At 39.9% G+C, this 15,913-nt stretch overlaps 1 protein-coding gene across 6 annotated transcripts in view; it reads right to left on the bottom strand.

The window, feature by feature from the left end:
• The window catches only part of EML6 (EMAP like 6), a 275,933-nt gene that overhangs the window by 66,139 nt on the left and 193,881 nt on the right, over positions 1 to 15,913 (bottom strand). For all 6 annotated transcript variants that reach the window (XM_045446068.1, XM_045446062.1, XM_045446064.1 and 3 more), the window contains exons 18-24: positions 13,098 to 13,198; positions 11,596 to 11,798; positions 8,861 to 8,972; positions 8,472 to 8,599; positions 3,951 to 4,092; positions 837 to 989; positions 542 to 673 (exon numbers count right to left, since the gene is read on the bottom strand). In XM_045446068.1, the coding sequence (XP_045302024.1) occupies positions 542 to 673; positions 837 to 989; positions 3,951 to 4,092; positions 8,472 to 8,599; positions 8,861 to 8,972; positions 11,596 to 11,798; positions 13,098 to 13,198 (971 nt within the window). The remainder of the gene's footprint in view (positions 1 to 541; positions 674 to 836; positions 990 to 3,950; positions 4,093 to 8,471; positions 8,600 to 8,860; positions 8,973 to 11,595; positions 11,799 to 13,097; positions 13,199 to 15,913) is intronic.

The raw sequence follows: 15,913 nt of genomic DNA, 5'->3' as shown, positions 1-15,913 counted from the left end.
ACAGGCAAATTCCCATGGCATCTGTGGGCATGACTTGTAGGAGGTAGGGGGTCGGCTGGGAGTTTTGGAGAGCAGGGTAACTTCAGGTGAGCTGCGTGCAGAGTTCTACCTCTGTCAGAAGATGAAAATTGCTAGAGACTTCTTGGGCAGTTCTCGGGGAGGTGGAGCATTGGTAGAAAAAGGAAAACAGTAAGGAGGAGATACAAGGCAAGGACAAGGAACGCCGAACCCAAAGGTGAAGTGGTGGCTTGCCAGGGTAACAGAAGGCATCGTGTATCTTCAATGGTCTTAAAACTCAATGGCTTGAATTAACAATAATCATAGTAGGAGTAGTGGTGGTGGTAATAAGACAGAAAAACTACGCAAAATGTTAACAGCAGGTGCCCCTGTGTTGTAAAATTACAGTTGCTTATATTTGCTGTGGGTTCTCCACTCTGTCTTTCTCTAAAGCTCCACTGTTCTTCTCTCTGGAAACATGTATGAATGGATATTGACTTTTTTGAAACAAAAATTTTGTCGTGAAAGCCACAACATACTTTACCTCTAGAGTCCCAGTCAATATGGGTAATATAACTAGAAGCACCTTTACAGATGCCCACCCGTTTGCTTGTCAGTACATTGTAAATATCCACAAAGTTATCATGGGATGCCACGGCAAGGTATTTTCCTGTATCTGTAAAGAAAAACGTGCAGTTAACACCCAAACATTTTAGACAAGAATTTACTTCCAGGAACTTATTTCAAATGGGGAAAAGGTCAAGGAAGTATTTAAAGAGTCCACTCTCATAAATTTTTGCCCCAAACACATTCTAGAAAGTTTCTGCTTTAATCTCCACCTTTTGAAAATTTAATATCAGAGATCATTTCTTTTCTGTGATGGAAGGAGACCATGTCTTCAACAGTGTCAGCATTTACGACGAGGAAACTCCCATCATTCAAGCCAACTGCTAAGGCTTTCCCATCAGGGGAGAAGGCACAGCATCTTCCACCTACAAAAGAATCCACAAAGGACAGTTATTAACCAGGATTCTACTATCAAACATATTCAATGAAGAGATGGAGAAATGTGCCTATGTGCATTATGCACAGACATGTTACTGTGCCTTTAACACTACTTGTGAGGAAAACTAAAACTTGGTCATTTAAAATATATCTTCCTGGGGTGCCTGGGTGGGTCGGTCCATTGAGCGTCCGACTTCAGCTCAGGTCATTATCTCGCTGTTCGTGGGTTCGAGCCCCGCGTCAGGCTCTGTGCTGACAGCTCAGAGCCAGGAGCCTGCTTCGGATTCTGTGTCTCCCTCTCTCTGCCCCTCCCCACTCAGGGTCTGTCTCTGTCTCTCAAAAATAAACATTAAAAACAATATAAAAAACATATCTTCCCTTCAAACCCAAGGACAAAGATCAGAATGCTAAAAAACAAAACAAAACATTTTCACTTTGAGGTTTATCCATTCATTTCTTACTACTTGAATACTGGGATTTTCAAAAGACACATGGAGACAACGGATGAAAGGAGCGAAAGATTAAGAAAACCAGTATCTTTGTTCCCAAGAAAAGAGATGATACTTACAAATGGGAATTCTGGAATTCAATTTCTAGAAACCGTTTTTTGGTTATCATGACCTACACCCAAAACTTGCTTCAGAGACCTTGTGGATCTTGTAGTCACTCCAAGTCTGATCCACGGATCATAATGTGTGATTCTACAGGTGAAAGATTTTATCTTGCCTCTTCTGTACTGGATAACACTCTCTGAAGAGGTGTCTACAAAACTAAACAGTATGGGCTGACAGGGCTCCATGAGCAATGTTTTGTACTGCTCTCTGCAGGGTCACAGGGAGACATTTCTGAATGAGTATGGACTCTGTTGGGGGAGTGGTATTTAATAGGATATCTGTTTAAGAATAGCACCCCCCCCCCCCCACCTTACTGTCAAGGCTTTGGTAAGCAGAGCTCCGGGCATGGAAAAGTCACACAGCATTGTGCTAAGGCATTCCAAAGTCAGCTTCCACACAATCCCCTCCATCACTGTTCATGGTATGCTGAAAGCCATGTTATACCAGTAACTTCAAATTGACTTATCTAAATTGTATCTTCATTCATTCACTCAGTAATAAGTTATTTTTGTACTGCTATGAGTCATGCACGGTGCTAGGGCCAAGAGGACAAAAGACAAACCTGTCCTTGAGGAGAGTCATCAAGATTAGGTTAGCCATATATTTTAGTGAACAAACCATGACACTTCTGAGAGTGAAAGGAAAAGCTATTAATAATTACACAGGGACAAGCTTTCTAAACTGGGTGGAAAGGTCAGCCCATCTAAGATACATTAGATGTTCTTTTGAACTAAGACTTAACCTAGTGAATAAAGCCCACTGTCTGACATTGAAGTCACTCACAAGGAGGTCTTGGTGTATCATTTTCCCAGTATAAATTAGTGGTCAAATGATTCAATCAGGTAGTGGTTTAAGAGCACAGGCTTTGGACTCAGACATGGGTCTGAATCCCGGCTCCACCACTTACTAAGGGTCCACAAGTCCACTGTAAAGAGAGGCTATAGTATGGCAGAGAAAAACAGCCTCAAGCAGTAGCCACAGGTGTACTCTCTGAAGCCATGCTGCCTGGGTTTGAATTCAGTTCCGTCACCTACTAGCGGTGCAAGACCAAATGCAAATTGTTATTAGTCACTGGCCTAACAATATTAGCCACCATTGTTACTATCGTCTTGACATCTTCTCTCATTTTATCCCCCTAGAGTACATTCTCCACATCTCTCTCACTTGTAAAGCTACCAGGTACAAGTATTTTAGGGCCAGACCCCAATCTCATCCTTTCCTGAGAACTTTTACAAATCCTCTGAGCCTCAGCTCTCATGTTTCCTCCTTGATGAAGTTGTCCCTGGCAGCATGCCTTCCTCTGAGTCTCACCGGTCTCTCCACAGCACTCTCCACCCCACTCTGTGTCTTCTGCAGGCCTATGTAGATGGCATCGACAGGTTCCCTTGCTTTCTGGCTTTGATTGCGTTTGGCCAAGGGGGAGCATGGACAGGAGGCTCGTGGGAGGGAACGAGGAAAGAAGGGAGAACAGAGAGTCTGGGGTATGTACCCCCCTAGCAGCCTTCCCGTGGGCCCACTGCATGCTGGCTGCGTCCCCAGGCTGACGGATGGTCCTAGTTCCTGCCAGCCCCATCATCTCACACAGCTCTAACTTTCAAGGTTCCGGCACTGCTCTCTCTCTCCTCTTGCTCCTCAGGCCCAGGGCTGGTAAAGGCACCAGGCTGTTACTGGTGTTGCACTATCCCTGGTCACTTCTCACCACTCTGCCCACTCCTCTAACAAATGGTCTCCTTTTGAGACTCTCCTCTGATTGCTGTATTTAAATGGACCGTCTGTTGCTGGGCTCTGTTCAACTCTTGTCCACCTCTGACACTAGAGATGGGACCACTCACTGTGGGATCCCCAGTACCTGACACATAGCAGCTACTCACTAACTTGTACTTCCTGGTATACCTCTCTGTTCTGGTGCACATAGGGGTTAAATACAGGTTTACTCATTTTTTGATATTAACTATTTTTTTTTTTAATAAAACTGACTTTCGTTTTTCAGTAACAAAATCAGTTGTTAGAGGCTGTTAGACATAAAGATAAACAGCATTCTGGAAATCTGATGTGTTTCAACAGATTCCCATAGCTCTCCATGAGAAGAAGAAGGACATATTGCCCCCAGGTGGCAAACGTCTGTGCAATGCAAGGGAAATGAAGGAAATAGTAGATGAGGCCAGCCTTCTGGAATTTACGTCTGTAGCGAAGAACATTGAATTCCCATTCCCTTGCAGATCTGGGGGCATGTGACAGGCACACTCGGGAAATATTACTTGAGCGAATGAACGAACACACCACATTCTGTTGTTTGTAAATACTTTTACAGATGTGTAAGGTGATTGCATGTACCTTTTTTGAGCTTGCGCACTGCCAGCATGCGGTGCTGGGAGGATAATTCCCATATCCGGAGAGTTTTATCATCGCTCACGGTTGCACAGATGGGCAGGAGAGGGTGAGCTGCCAGCCCCCACACTTCTCCTTCCATGTGCCCCTGTGGGAGAGGAAACAGGGCAAGACAAACGTGGCTCACGCTTCCTGGCTAGCCCTTTGGTGGCACTGCGCTGCATACCCAGCCAAAGAGGATCTTAAACAGCTCACAGTTTGAGCTTCCTTGAGCCAAGATGAAGGCACTAATTTTTTTTTCATCTGAACTTGAGTCTAAAGCTGGTCCTACATGATGCTGAAGCATTCACTGTAGAGCAAAACATGGACTCATTGCTCATAAGCTTTGTTCATATGATGCCAAACATCTTTCCTTTTAGAAACATCTGGATGAATAAGGAAATGCCATCATTTTATCCTCTTGCTTGATATTGAGTTAACCCAGTATAAATAGATACAAATATACTTGGAAAACAGCTTGATCATGACATAAAAACACCTTTTTCGATAAACTCATTTTCTAAAAGATATAGGTACCACCTATCTCTATCAGAGCAATATTCTTGTTCATTTAATTCCATTTTAGTCCTGTGAATGCATAGTATTTGGCAAAACAAAAGTAAAGAGAGCTCAGTTTTCAAATCAAGCGTCCTGGGAATAACTCAAGTTCAGTGTTGGTTCAGAAATTATTCTACCCAGTGTATATCAGAAAACTGAAAGGTGCTTAATTGACATTGGACCAATTCCATATACCTATATCATATCACAAACACACCTAACTGGATTAGAAATATTGAGATAAAACTATTTTAAAAATGAACAATTAGGAAGAAAATGGCTCTGATTCCTACAATTTATTACTTGATAAAGCAGTGTAGAGAATAGATTAGTGCACAGAACAATAAGAGAGACCAGACTGTTCACTGAATTTCTGCTTTTAGTGGCTAATTATAAAAAGGCTTTGCTTAGTAAAGCAAAAAGGAAGACCATACAGGCAAGTGAAAGGTGTTTGTACTTGGAATGCTTCAGGGAACAGGTGGCTTTCCAGAGAGAAATTGGATGATTCTGGTTTAACAGGGAAATTGTTTGAGCAAAAGAGTAATTTGGCAGAAGATACAAAGTTCCAAATAGAGCTGACATTCAACTAGCTGACAAGGGCCAAAGAGTGAATATATTGCATCTGGAGCACCTCATTAGTTTTCTAGTTGTCTTCCCATCTGAAGCCTCCTACCACAAAGGTCATGGTCAGAGGACAGGTCAGGTGTCAACCCCAGTTTTCCCCCAGAATGGATCTGCTTGGAGTCATTTCACAGACCAAGTTCCTTTTACATTTGGCTTGAGGACAGGACACACCTCTGAGATCCTTTTCAACAACTGTCTCATATATTTACTTAGACATCATATTTCCCTAACGTGACAGGACTAAATTTCTGTGTAACATAGGAACGGACAGTGAGCAAGACAGGCTGGAAGTATCTCAAGTGGCAGAGGAATGAGCTTGGAATCTTACCTTCCTACTGATCACCCATAAAGCTGGTAGTAAATAGGTGCATAATTCAGAGTCGATTATATTCAAAGAATACACAATGGGAGTTTTCAGAACTCATCTCCTATCACTTCTCTCCCCCAACCCAGACTGCCTTCTCTTAAAAAAAATAAGGAATCTGTTTCAAGTGACATTGAGTTGCCATGTTATTGAAACTGGCAAAGTGGTTCTGACATCTTCCCACAGCAGGGTAGTTGATGGTCTTAATCATGCTTCCTGTTCCTTAACTTTCCCTCAGTGTCCAACCTCTCTCAGAGCAGGCCTGTGAGCCCCAAGAGGATAGGAAGCCCTATTCCACTGTGTACATCATGTAGCACAAGGCTGATCTCAGCAGGAGCCCAACAAACACTGATTGAATTGAACTACTTAGTTCTGCTTAGGAGGAAATGGCAAAGGAGTGATGGACAAGAGGAAAGAGAGATGCTGACAGACAAGGAAAAGAATGGTACAAGCGTAAGGAGACAAGATGGTGGTAACCAACATTTTTTATGAAGGTTCCACCAGCATTACTGCCTGCCCATGGATCAGGAGGCCACGCCTTCTGCATGGCTCTCTGGCAGTCTCCATGCTGAGACATTTGGAGAACAGCCCGGTGTAGTGCAAAAGGAAAGGCTCTGGTATCTGGCAAACCTTGGTTTGAAATCCAGCTCTATAGTTCTTAGCACATGGATGTGGACAATTTACTGGGCAGTGGGTCCCTCATCTTTTAAACAATTTCAACTGAGCAAATCTGTTGTGGAGAAATAAATTCTGTACAACAGTATTGCCTGACACATAGTAGGCACTCAATAAGTGGTACTCGTGGCTGCTTTTATTATTAGAGCAACAGAAACAAATAGGGGAAAGAACAGAATTATAGAGAACGAAAGGCTAAAAGCTTTTATTTTCAAGTTTAAAAGATATTTAAATGAAATTAAGCTCAACTGTAATATTTTTTAAATTAGAAAACAATTTAAATCTTACAGTATTGTTTAAGTCATAACATAGTAAGGATGTGAACAAATATTTAGCAATATAGCATGTGTGCAAACAAATTAAAGTTCAAACACTTGGGCATTAGAAAGAAATAGTCACTTTTCAATAAAATTCAATAAGAAGTCATGGCCAGAAAGAAAAAGAGATTCATTGGGAAGGAAACAAAATCAAGATCAGCTGGAGAACAGAGAAGTGACACCTCCTGGATGTACCTCCAGCTCATTCTCAATCCTGTCTCCAAGGCACAATCAGCGACAGAGCTTTGAAGGTTTGTTTTTAACACGGAATTCTTTTTTAAACACATTCTTATTCGGGACATACTGAGTGGGGCTTGGGTACATGCATTTTTAAAACCTCACAGTGTTCTAAACCATGGTTATGTGTGCACACCTGTCTCCAAGGTGCAGCAAATCAGAGGGCCACTCTTAGTGGGATTTTGGGGTTCATCTCTAACATAGCAAGCTTGTAGGAGACAGAGATGGAGCTCCTCCACTGGACCCACAGAAGTCCTGAAACTTATATAATCAGTGCATATTTTTTTTCACTCCACCTTCTGAATGTACCCCCATCCTCTTCCACGAGCCTCTTCCACCCATAAATAAGGTCCATCCATCACCAAATTGGGCAGGACTATCTGTCATCTCCACACACTCCCACCCCCTCAAGTGAGATTTTTTCACTTCACTGATCTTTGAAGACTCTGTTGATGTTTATTTTAATGTGATTTTACCTGAATATAATTCTTAAGGGGAGAGGGAGGGTAAGAAGTAGGTCATACATTTATATGCCTCAAGACTGAGACTAGACTGAGGCATAAAATCTAAGGAGACACTTGCAGATTTGGCGTGAGTTGAGAAAATAATTTTTTCTGACAGTTTTCTAGATTGACAGATTGAGAAGATATATACCTAAAAAGCCTCGTCCATAGCTGGACTTGATTTAGACAATGAGGTTACGGACTTTGAATAGATACTGTAATGGGATAACACTCTTGGGGACTCTAGGGGAGAGGAATGTACACTTCATGTGGTAGGGATAGTAATAATCAGTGACCAGAGAAAAGAATGCAATGGACACATTCACGAGGTGACCCTCATGATTCTCCTGGTTTTCACTCCTGCGTAAGCCCTCCTTTTGAGTGTAGCATGACCTGTGGCTATTTGCCAGCCAATAAAATATGGCAAAGGATATGGATGTTCAAGATTACATGTATTTGATGATATGATTATGTCATATAAGACCATATTGCCTATTTTTTTTTTTTCTCTTTCTTTTGGTGGCCTCAAGGAAGCAAGCAGCCATGTTGGGGAATCCCACGTGGCAAGGTTGTGTGCAGCCTCTAGGAGCTGAAGGTGGCCTTTGGCCAACAGCCAACAAGAAATGGAGCACTCTTGGGGCCGCTGGATGGCTCAGTTGGTTAAGCGTCTGACCCCGGCTCATGTCATGATCTCATGGTTCATGAGTTTGAGCCCTGCTTTGGGCTCTGTGCTAACAGCTCAGAGCCTGGAGCCTGCTTTGGATTCTGTGTCTCTCTCTGCCCTCCTCCACTCGCACTCTATCTCAAAAATAAATAAACATTAAAATTTTTTTTTAAGAAATGGAGCCCTCAGTCCTACAACAAGGAAGTGAATTTTGCCAACAACATGAGTGATCCTGGAGGCAGATCCTTCCTCAGGTGGACCTCTGATGAGACTGCAGCCGTTTACTGTAACCTTGTGAAACTTTAAGGAGAGGACCCAGTTAAGCCACACTTGGACTCCTGACCCACAAAAACCTTCAAATAAACATGTATTGTTTTAAGTTGCTAAATTTGTGGCAATTCATTATACAGCAATAGGTAATTAACACAGCAGTTGCATAACCCTGAGACTGAGTACCTACTTACACACCGAACCCTAAGTGGCCTCCTTGCCTCACCCTAGTCCCGGCTCTGATGGGAACTGTGCTTTAGAATCTGTAAACTGTACCTGAACGAGCAGTGTCATTGGGCCACTTTTGTCAATTTCCAGGATCTCCCCATTTTTTGTTCCCACCAGGATATGCCCATGTCCCAAAGTAATGGCACGAATTGAAGGGTTATCTTCCAAAAGCAAGCCTGAGGGGGGAAATACAGTACTTAATATTGCAAATATTATATTTAGTAGAACAACAACAAGAAGCCTGATTATTATATACATTCTGTCTTTGTAGTTCAAAAGCAGATACTAGGCAATCCCCCTCGATATTTCTACCAGGGGCTAAGAGCTCTAAATGCAGAAGGAGAAGTGATTTGGTAATGGTCGTCTAAGAACGTTGGTACCATCTTTTCCATTCCTATGAAAAAGAAAGATTCCTATTACGTATTTGAGAGTGGCACCTTTTGAGCTGGTTGACAATGCTGCTCTTTTAATGGCATAAGTCTTCAAGCATCTTTCAAACATGTCATCCCAGAGCTCCACAATTCCGTCCTTTCCACCCGTTACAAAACCCTGCAAAGACACACGTGGGAAGAATTAAATATACATCAAAATGACAAGTTACCCACCTGGCCTCAAAAGGGGTCCCCCTTGGGAAAAGCAGCTTTGCCTGTGTTTTCTTCCTAAGTATAGAAGACTGAAAAACCTGGTAACATAGAATATTAATATAATATTGGCTGGAAGCACGCTCCCCTACTTCTGCAGTGGATAGCATGTTCTCACTGTGTATTCTTTACATTTTCCTCAGACCTTTGGTGGGCACTTGGCGCCCCGGGTCATGGATGGCCGTTTCTGTGCCCAGCCCCCTACTTCAATGTGGGTATCTGGGGAATAGGACCAGCCTGAAAGCCTGGCAGAGTTTCTGGTACCTCATCTCTTCCTAGCGAATGAACTGGAATTAATGTTACAATTAAAAATGATTATTAAAGGGGCGCCTGGGTGGCGCAGTCGGTTAAGTGTCCGACTTCAGCCAGGTCACGATCTCGCGGTCCGTGAGTTCGAGCCCCGCGTCAGGCTCTGGGCTGATGGCTCAGAGCCTGGAGCCTGTTTCCGATTCTGTGTCTCCCTCTCTCTCTGCCCCTCCCCCGTTCATGCTCTGTCTCTCTCTGTCCCAAAAATAAATAAACGTTGAAAAAAAATGATTATTAAATACTTTAAAATTAAACACTTACTTCCAGGAGAGAACACCATTATTTACTAAGAGTAACTTAGGCAGTTCATGTAACAAAACTATCCTATTTTGTTCAGTGAACATCAATTTCCAGGTTAATTTTTATAAAACCTGGAAAGTAAAATGCCTAACATATTGTTTTACTGAACAGTATTTGTTTGTTTGTTTGTTTTACTGAACAGTGGTTTTTATTCTCGTTCTAGGCTTATGATTTCTTGGCTTTACTAGTTTTCCTTTCCGGCAAATACATATACCAAACTGCTCTTAGGAAAATCCTTTTCTTGGATGAAAAATACTCAGTAATTCATTGTTTTCTTGGAGACTTAGTTTACTTTACTTCAGCGAAGTTCACGTGGAAATAATATTTTAAAGTTTTTTACCTTAAATTCTGTATTCTCATTACAGGTTTGTAGGGAAGATTTAATTCCCAAATTAAATTTAAATCCGGTTTATTATGCTGTGTCATCCTCATCTTTTCCATGATGTTTCAGGTTAACTTACCAAGCAATAAAAGAGTTTAAACAAGTTATTGCACATGAACTTCTAGACCTGCTCAAATTTTGCATTCTACCTTAATCTTATCCAATGTGCACTTTCACCCAAAACAAATTTGCCAATAAGCAACAGCTTAACCACTAAAACAACCATTATAATTGTACATCTAATGAGGACCTACTTCTGTACCTGGATCAGAAGTTCCCTCCTGGGAACAGGTAAATGCAAAATGAGGACTGGCTTAGGTTTGTTGGCCTCCACTGTTTGGAGGTCAGAGAATACAGATAAATTGGTACCACCAGCAAGCTGGCGGTGATTAAAAAACAGGTTTTTGTGGCAAATGGGTTGAACAAAGTATTTTAGCAGTACTGACAGTGTGATCTTAAAAACAAAATCGCTGCAAGGCAGGAAGGCAGCTGGACAGATCAGGACAAAGGTGAACTTAAGTGGAGATATAGCAGATGTGATGATTAATTTTGTGTCATCTTGATTGGTCAGAGGGTGCTCTGATCAAATATTATTTCTCTATATATCTGTGAGGGTATTTCCAGATGAGAGCAGTATTTGAATTGGTGGACTCAACACACTTGACCTTAGCCAAAAGGCCAAGAAGCGATGATTGGTGGACTCAATAAAGTAGATGGCCTTCCCCAAGGTGGGTGAACAATGTGGGTGAGAATTGGATAATTCTTTGAGAGCCCAAATAAAAAAGGCAGAGGAGGAGGAATTCATCCCTGTTTTTCCTGTCTCACTGATGGAGCTGAATCATCTCATCTTTTCCCACCCTCAGACAGATTTACACTACTGGCATCCCTTGTTGTCTGGCCTTTGGACTTGCTGTGAATCATACCACCAGCTTTCCAGGGTGTACAGCTTGCCAAGGGCAGAGTGGGACTTCTTAGTCTCCATAACTGCACGGACCAGCTCCTTACAGTACATCTGGTTTTTGTGTATGTGTAATCTGTAATCCCACTGGTTCTGTTTCTCTGGAAAACCCTTATACAGCCAGTGAAAAGTTTTCACTCCAACAGTCTTGTGAAAGCTGAACCTGTCCACACAGGAACAAACTGGTTATCAACTTGACTTTTGGTCAGATTGCTGAGCAGGATAATAATTGAACCGGTTGGTACTTTGAGGTCTTTCCTTATTGTGTACAAAGGGGGAAGAGAGTGCTGAAATATTCCTCAGGACTCATCTGCTACTGGGTGTGTACATTATCCCAACACTTCTTAAGGGATTTTCAGAGGTGAGAGCCATGAAGAAGGAGTGTGAATAAAGTGGAGAGAAACTGCATGTAAAGAAATAATTATAAATGAGTGAAATTTTAAAAATATTTGTACTCATTTACATTCATGACAACTACTTCCCAATTCAGATAGGACTGGTTTTAGAAACAAGCATCCTGTTGACGTGGGCCTTCCAAAGACTAATTTATAATTTTTGAAAGCTAATGATGAAAATATGTCATACCTTATCCAATGCATACATAGCAAACACAGGCCCATCATGAGCTTTCACTGTCTTCAGTAGGAGGATATCTTTCCAAATAAAAATATCTCCAGTAGCTGCTCCTGAGAACACTAGATCTTCCATTCGCCCATAAGAAACACACATCATTGTTTCCAATTTTCCAACACTTCCAAAAATTCCTCTTTTAGAGGTGAAGCCCCCACCTGAAGTGGACCAAGAATATGTATTATTTTTTGAAAAATTGACACCTTCTATGAGCATTTGGAATGACTGTCTTCAATGAAAACCCAGGGTGCCTACATTATATATATATATGTACAGATGTATAAATATGGCAGAAAAATCATAAAAATATTTTAAGAGGGTTTCTCATTTACACATTCATTAATTCAATGTTTACTGAATCCCTCCTTTGCGGCAGATACAGTGGTTGATGATGGGGTATAAAGATGAGAAGAAGAAGTTTCTTCATTCGATGGATTTAGGTTCTGGTTGGAGAGAGGACGCCATCTCGGTCCAACAAGACATGTGGCTAACCAAGGTTCAGTGCCAGTTCTGTGCCAGACAGAGGAAGGAGTGACTAAGTGCCAGGGGTAACTAGGAAAGTCTACGTGCATGCTGACCAAGGAGAATGAAAACAGCACTGGCAGGAATGTAAAATGTAAACATGTTATGTATGTCTTACCTCAATTATTATCATAAGACCTTTAGGGTAAGAAAATGAATCACTGTGTAGGAAAAGGTACATACTTCAGATTTGTCCTTGCAATGTTCACATTTCCCTGTACTTCCCAACTAGCATTGAGAAGCCCATACCCATTCCAGAAAACTATGCACAGGCTGGTTCTCCAGACATGTTGGATGCCATTGTCTCTTCTTTAACAGTAGAAAGCACTGAAACAGTTGCTTATGTTTTGTTCAGTATAAGATTAAGCCTGGTATCAAAGCCAATACTAAGAATTCACAATCCCAATAACAGGTCTGGTTTATTAGTGAGAAAAATAAAATGTGCATGCATGTTCTGACATGCTTACTTACTCATCTTTATCAACATTATGATGCATAAAAATTTATTCGGATCACCTACTGTGTATAGTGTCAGGGATTAATTCATGTGTTAAATTCAGTGATAAATAAAAGAACCTTCAAAGTAGTGAAAAATTTATCCACTCAATCAAAGTGATTATTTTATTTCCTGCTCAGTAGTCTAACACAATGACTGCTTTCAGAACAGATGACTATGAAAATAATTATTTTCACAGTAGAACATTTCCCAAAGCTTTCTAGTTATCGATAAACATGCTTAGCAGCATATAAAGTGTTTTAAAACTTAGACATCAAGTAGCCGAGTGAATATGGGATAGCATGTCTTCCTGACACATTTTAATTTTAAATTGCTCGGTAGTGGTGGTGGCCTTTTTTTCAGTTGGATTTTGGTTTTTTTTTTTTTTTTTTTTTTAAAGCTCTTCAACCACATAAACGATAAACCCAAAGAACAGTACCTGCTTGCTGCCAGAATTTGATGTGCTTCATCCCAACTGTAACCAGTTTGTCAACATGGTGTGGGTTACACTTTACCACAAATATCTTATCCTTATGTCCTCTGCAAGAGACCGACAAGAAAAAAAAAAATCCAGTTTTCATGGAAGCACTGACACAGAGTTTTATTAAAAGTATACGTTTGGTTTAACTTTCATCAAACACATGTAACAGGACAAGTAAATTAGAAAATAGTTTAAAATACACATGAGGTCTATATTAAAATCACGAGCTTTGCTTTTCTTTGCACGTTTGAGCCCTCTCTTCTTACTCTAATGTTGCTACCAAAGTGTATTCAGTTATGTTTTAAACAAATTAACAAAGTATTTATAATGGATCAGAATGTCTCCACAAGATAAAATTCATGCCACCCGCATAAGATTGTAATTCTCAGGATATAGAGGTCTTGTATAGGAAAAAGGGGAAGATACTGGAGTCATATTAATGAGAAGCTTCAAATATAATATTCTTTGCTGTGGGCAGCATAACTTTAGGTTATATGAAAGTTCAGCTAGAAATTATTAACTAGGAATGGAAGCCCCTGGCTCATACCCATGGGGAGAGAAAGGATGTTGTATGTTGATTCAAGGTACTTTAGGATGCTCTGCATTCAGAAATACGAGTTGATAACCAAAGATACAGAAGGACAAATATAAAAATGAAGACTGTAGACTTGGAGCTTTAGACCTGGTGTTCCATAGCGCCAGGAAAATTTTGCTATAGACTATAATCACATTAGAATTTAAGGATTTACTGGACTTAATAGATTTTAATGGATTTAATGGAATATTTGATGGTCTTCTTTGGTATATTATGACAAAACCTTCATTATGTAAATTAAAACAGTTAACAAAAAGAGCACAGCTGACCAATATCTCTAATGAATATAAATAGTAATACCTTGAATAAAATTCTAGCCAAGAAAATCCACTAGCACATCAAACAATCAGACTTTATGACTGAATGCAAGGGTAGTTTATTATGAAGGACTCAAATAGTACAATTCATCATATTAACATGCCTAAGAAAAATTATGTCATTTCACAGATACTGAAAAGTTATTTTACAAAAATCTAACACTCGTGTGATTAAAAAATAGTCAATTCACACTCAGTAAAGTAGGAATTAATGGAGATTTATCTCTTAGACATTTATATTTCCCTCAAGTCCTTGGCTCTCATTGAAAAACCCAGATTCATTCAAGAATAACTATACACAGGCTGACTCTCCATATGTTATGTGCCATTATCCTTTAGAAGCATAAAGTGCTGAAACAGTAGCTTATTTAAGATGTGTTTTTGTGTGTGTGAACGCAAAGTCAGATTCTTACTTAATGTCATTCCCAATAAAATCAGGAACAAGATTATTACCACTGCTATTTAACCTTGTATTTAACATATTAACAAATGCAATTAGGTAAGATTTTAAAATTAAAGGCTTAGGAGCTGGAATGGAAGAGGTAATACTATTTCTATTTGCAGATGATATAATTATTTACCTAGGAAATTCAAAAGAAGTAATGTAAAAACAATGACAAACAAGATAATTTAGTCAAGCTGCAGTGTATAAAATTAAACAATCAATAACCTTAATATATACAAAAAAAAAACAACCAAAAAGTAATAACAAATGACTCTATAAACAGCAAAAAAATCAAGGCATAAATTTACAAGAAATTTGTATCAAACATAAGTGAGTGAAACAAAACTCCACATCTGTAAGATGGAAAAAAAGACTTAAAAAATGGTAATACATTCCATGTTCTTGGTTGGAAAATTCAATCATAAAAGTGTCAATACTCCCTAACTTAAAAAAATTTTTTTCAACTTGATTGCAATAAAAAAAGAGCTTTTGGTGTTTATTTGTTTTTTAATCTGGGGTTAGACTCCTTGATTTTAAAGTTCTCATGGAAGAATAAACCAGCAGTAATCATCAGGAAAACTCTAAAAAGGAAAAGTGGGAAGAGTAGCTCTCCTAGATATTAATATAATTTATAAAGCCTCCATAATTAAAACAGTGGGGTATTGGTGCACAAATTGATAAACTAATGGCAAAATAGAACATGTATAAAGAGACCCAAATGAATATTAAAATGTAGTATATAACAAAGATAGGATCTCAAATCAAGGGGGAAAAGATGAACTTTTAAAGTAATTGGTGTATGTCACCAAATGCTGGAGGATGTGGGGCAATAGGAGCTCTCGTACATTGCTGATGGGAATGCAGAATGGTACAGGTACCTTGGAAGACAGGCTGTTTCTTACAAAACTAAACATATTCTCAACAAAACTAAAAGGCAGCCTATGAAATGAGAGACGATATTTACAACCACATATCTGATAAAGGGTTAGTATTCAAAATCTATAAAGAACTTATCAAACTCAACACCCAAAAAACAACCAACCTAGTAAAGAAGTGGGCAGAAGACATGGATAGACACTTTTCCAAAGAAGACATCTAGATGGCTAACAAATGCAAGAAAAGATGCTCCACATCGTTCATAATCGGGGAAATACAAATCAAAACCATGATGAGATACCACCTCACACGTGTCAGAATGGCTAAAATTAGCACTACAAGAAACAACAGGTGTTGGCAAGAATGCAGACAAAGGGGAACCTCTTGCACTGTTGGTAGAAGTGGAAACTAGTACCATCACTCTGGGGAACAGTATGGAGGCTCCTCAGAAAGTTAAAAATAGAACTACCCTACAATCCAGCAATTGCACTACCAGGTATTTACCCAAAAGATACAAAAATACAGATTCAAAGGGGTACAT

The sequence above is a fragment of the Leopardus geoffroyi genome, chromosome A3 (genome assembly GCF_018350155.1).
Source record: "Leopardus geoffroyi isolate Oge1 chromosome A3, O.geoffroyi_Oge1_pat1.0, whole genome shotgun sequence".
In the NCBI taxonomy this organism is placed as follows: Eukaryota; Metazoa; Chordata; class Mammalia; order Carnivora; family Felidae; genus Leopardus; species Leopardus geoffroyi.
Note: the sequence above shows the minus strand (reverse complement) of the source record. Positions and strands in the feature narration are given on the sequence as shown.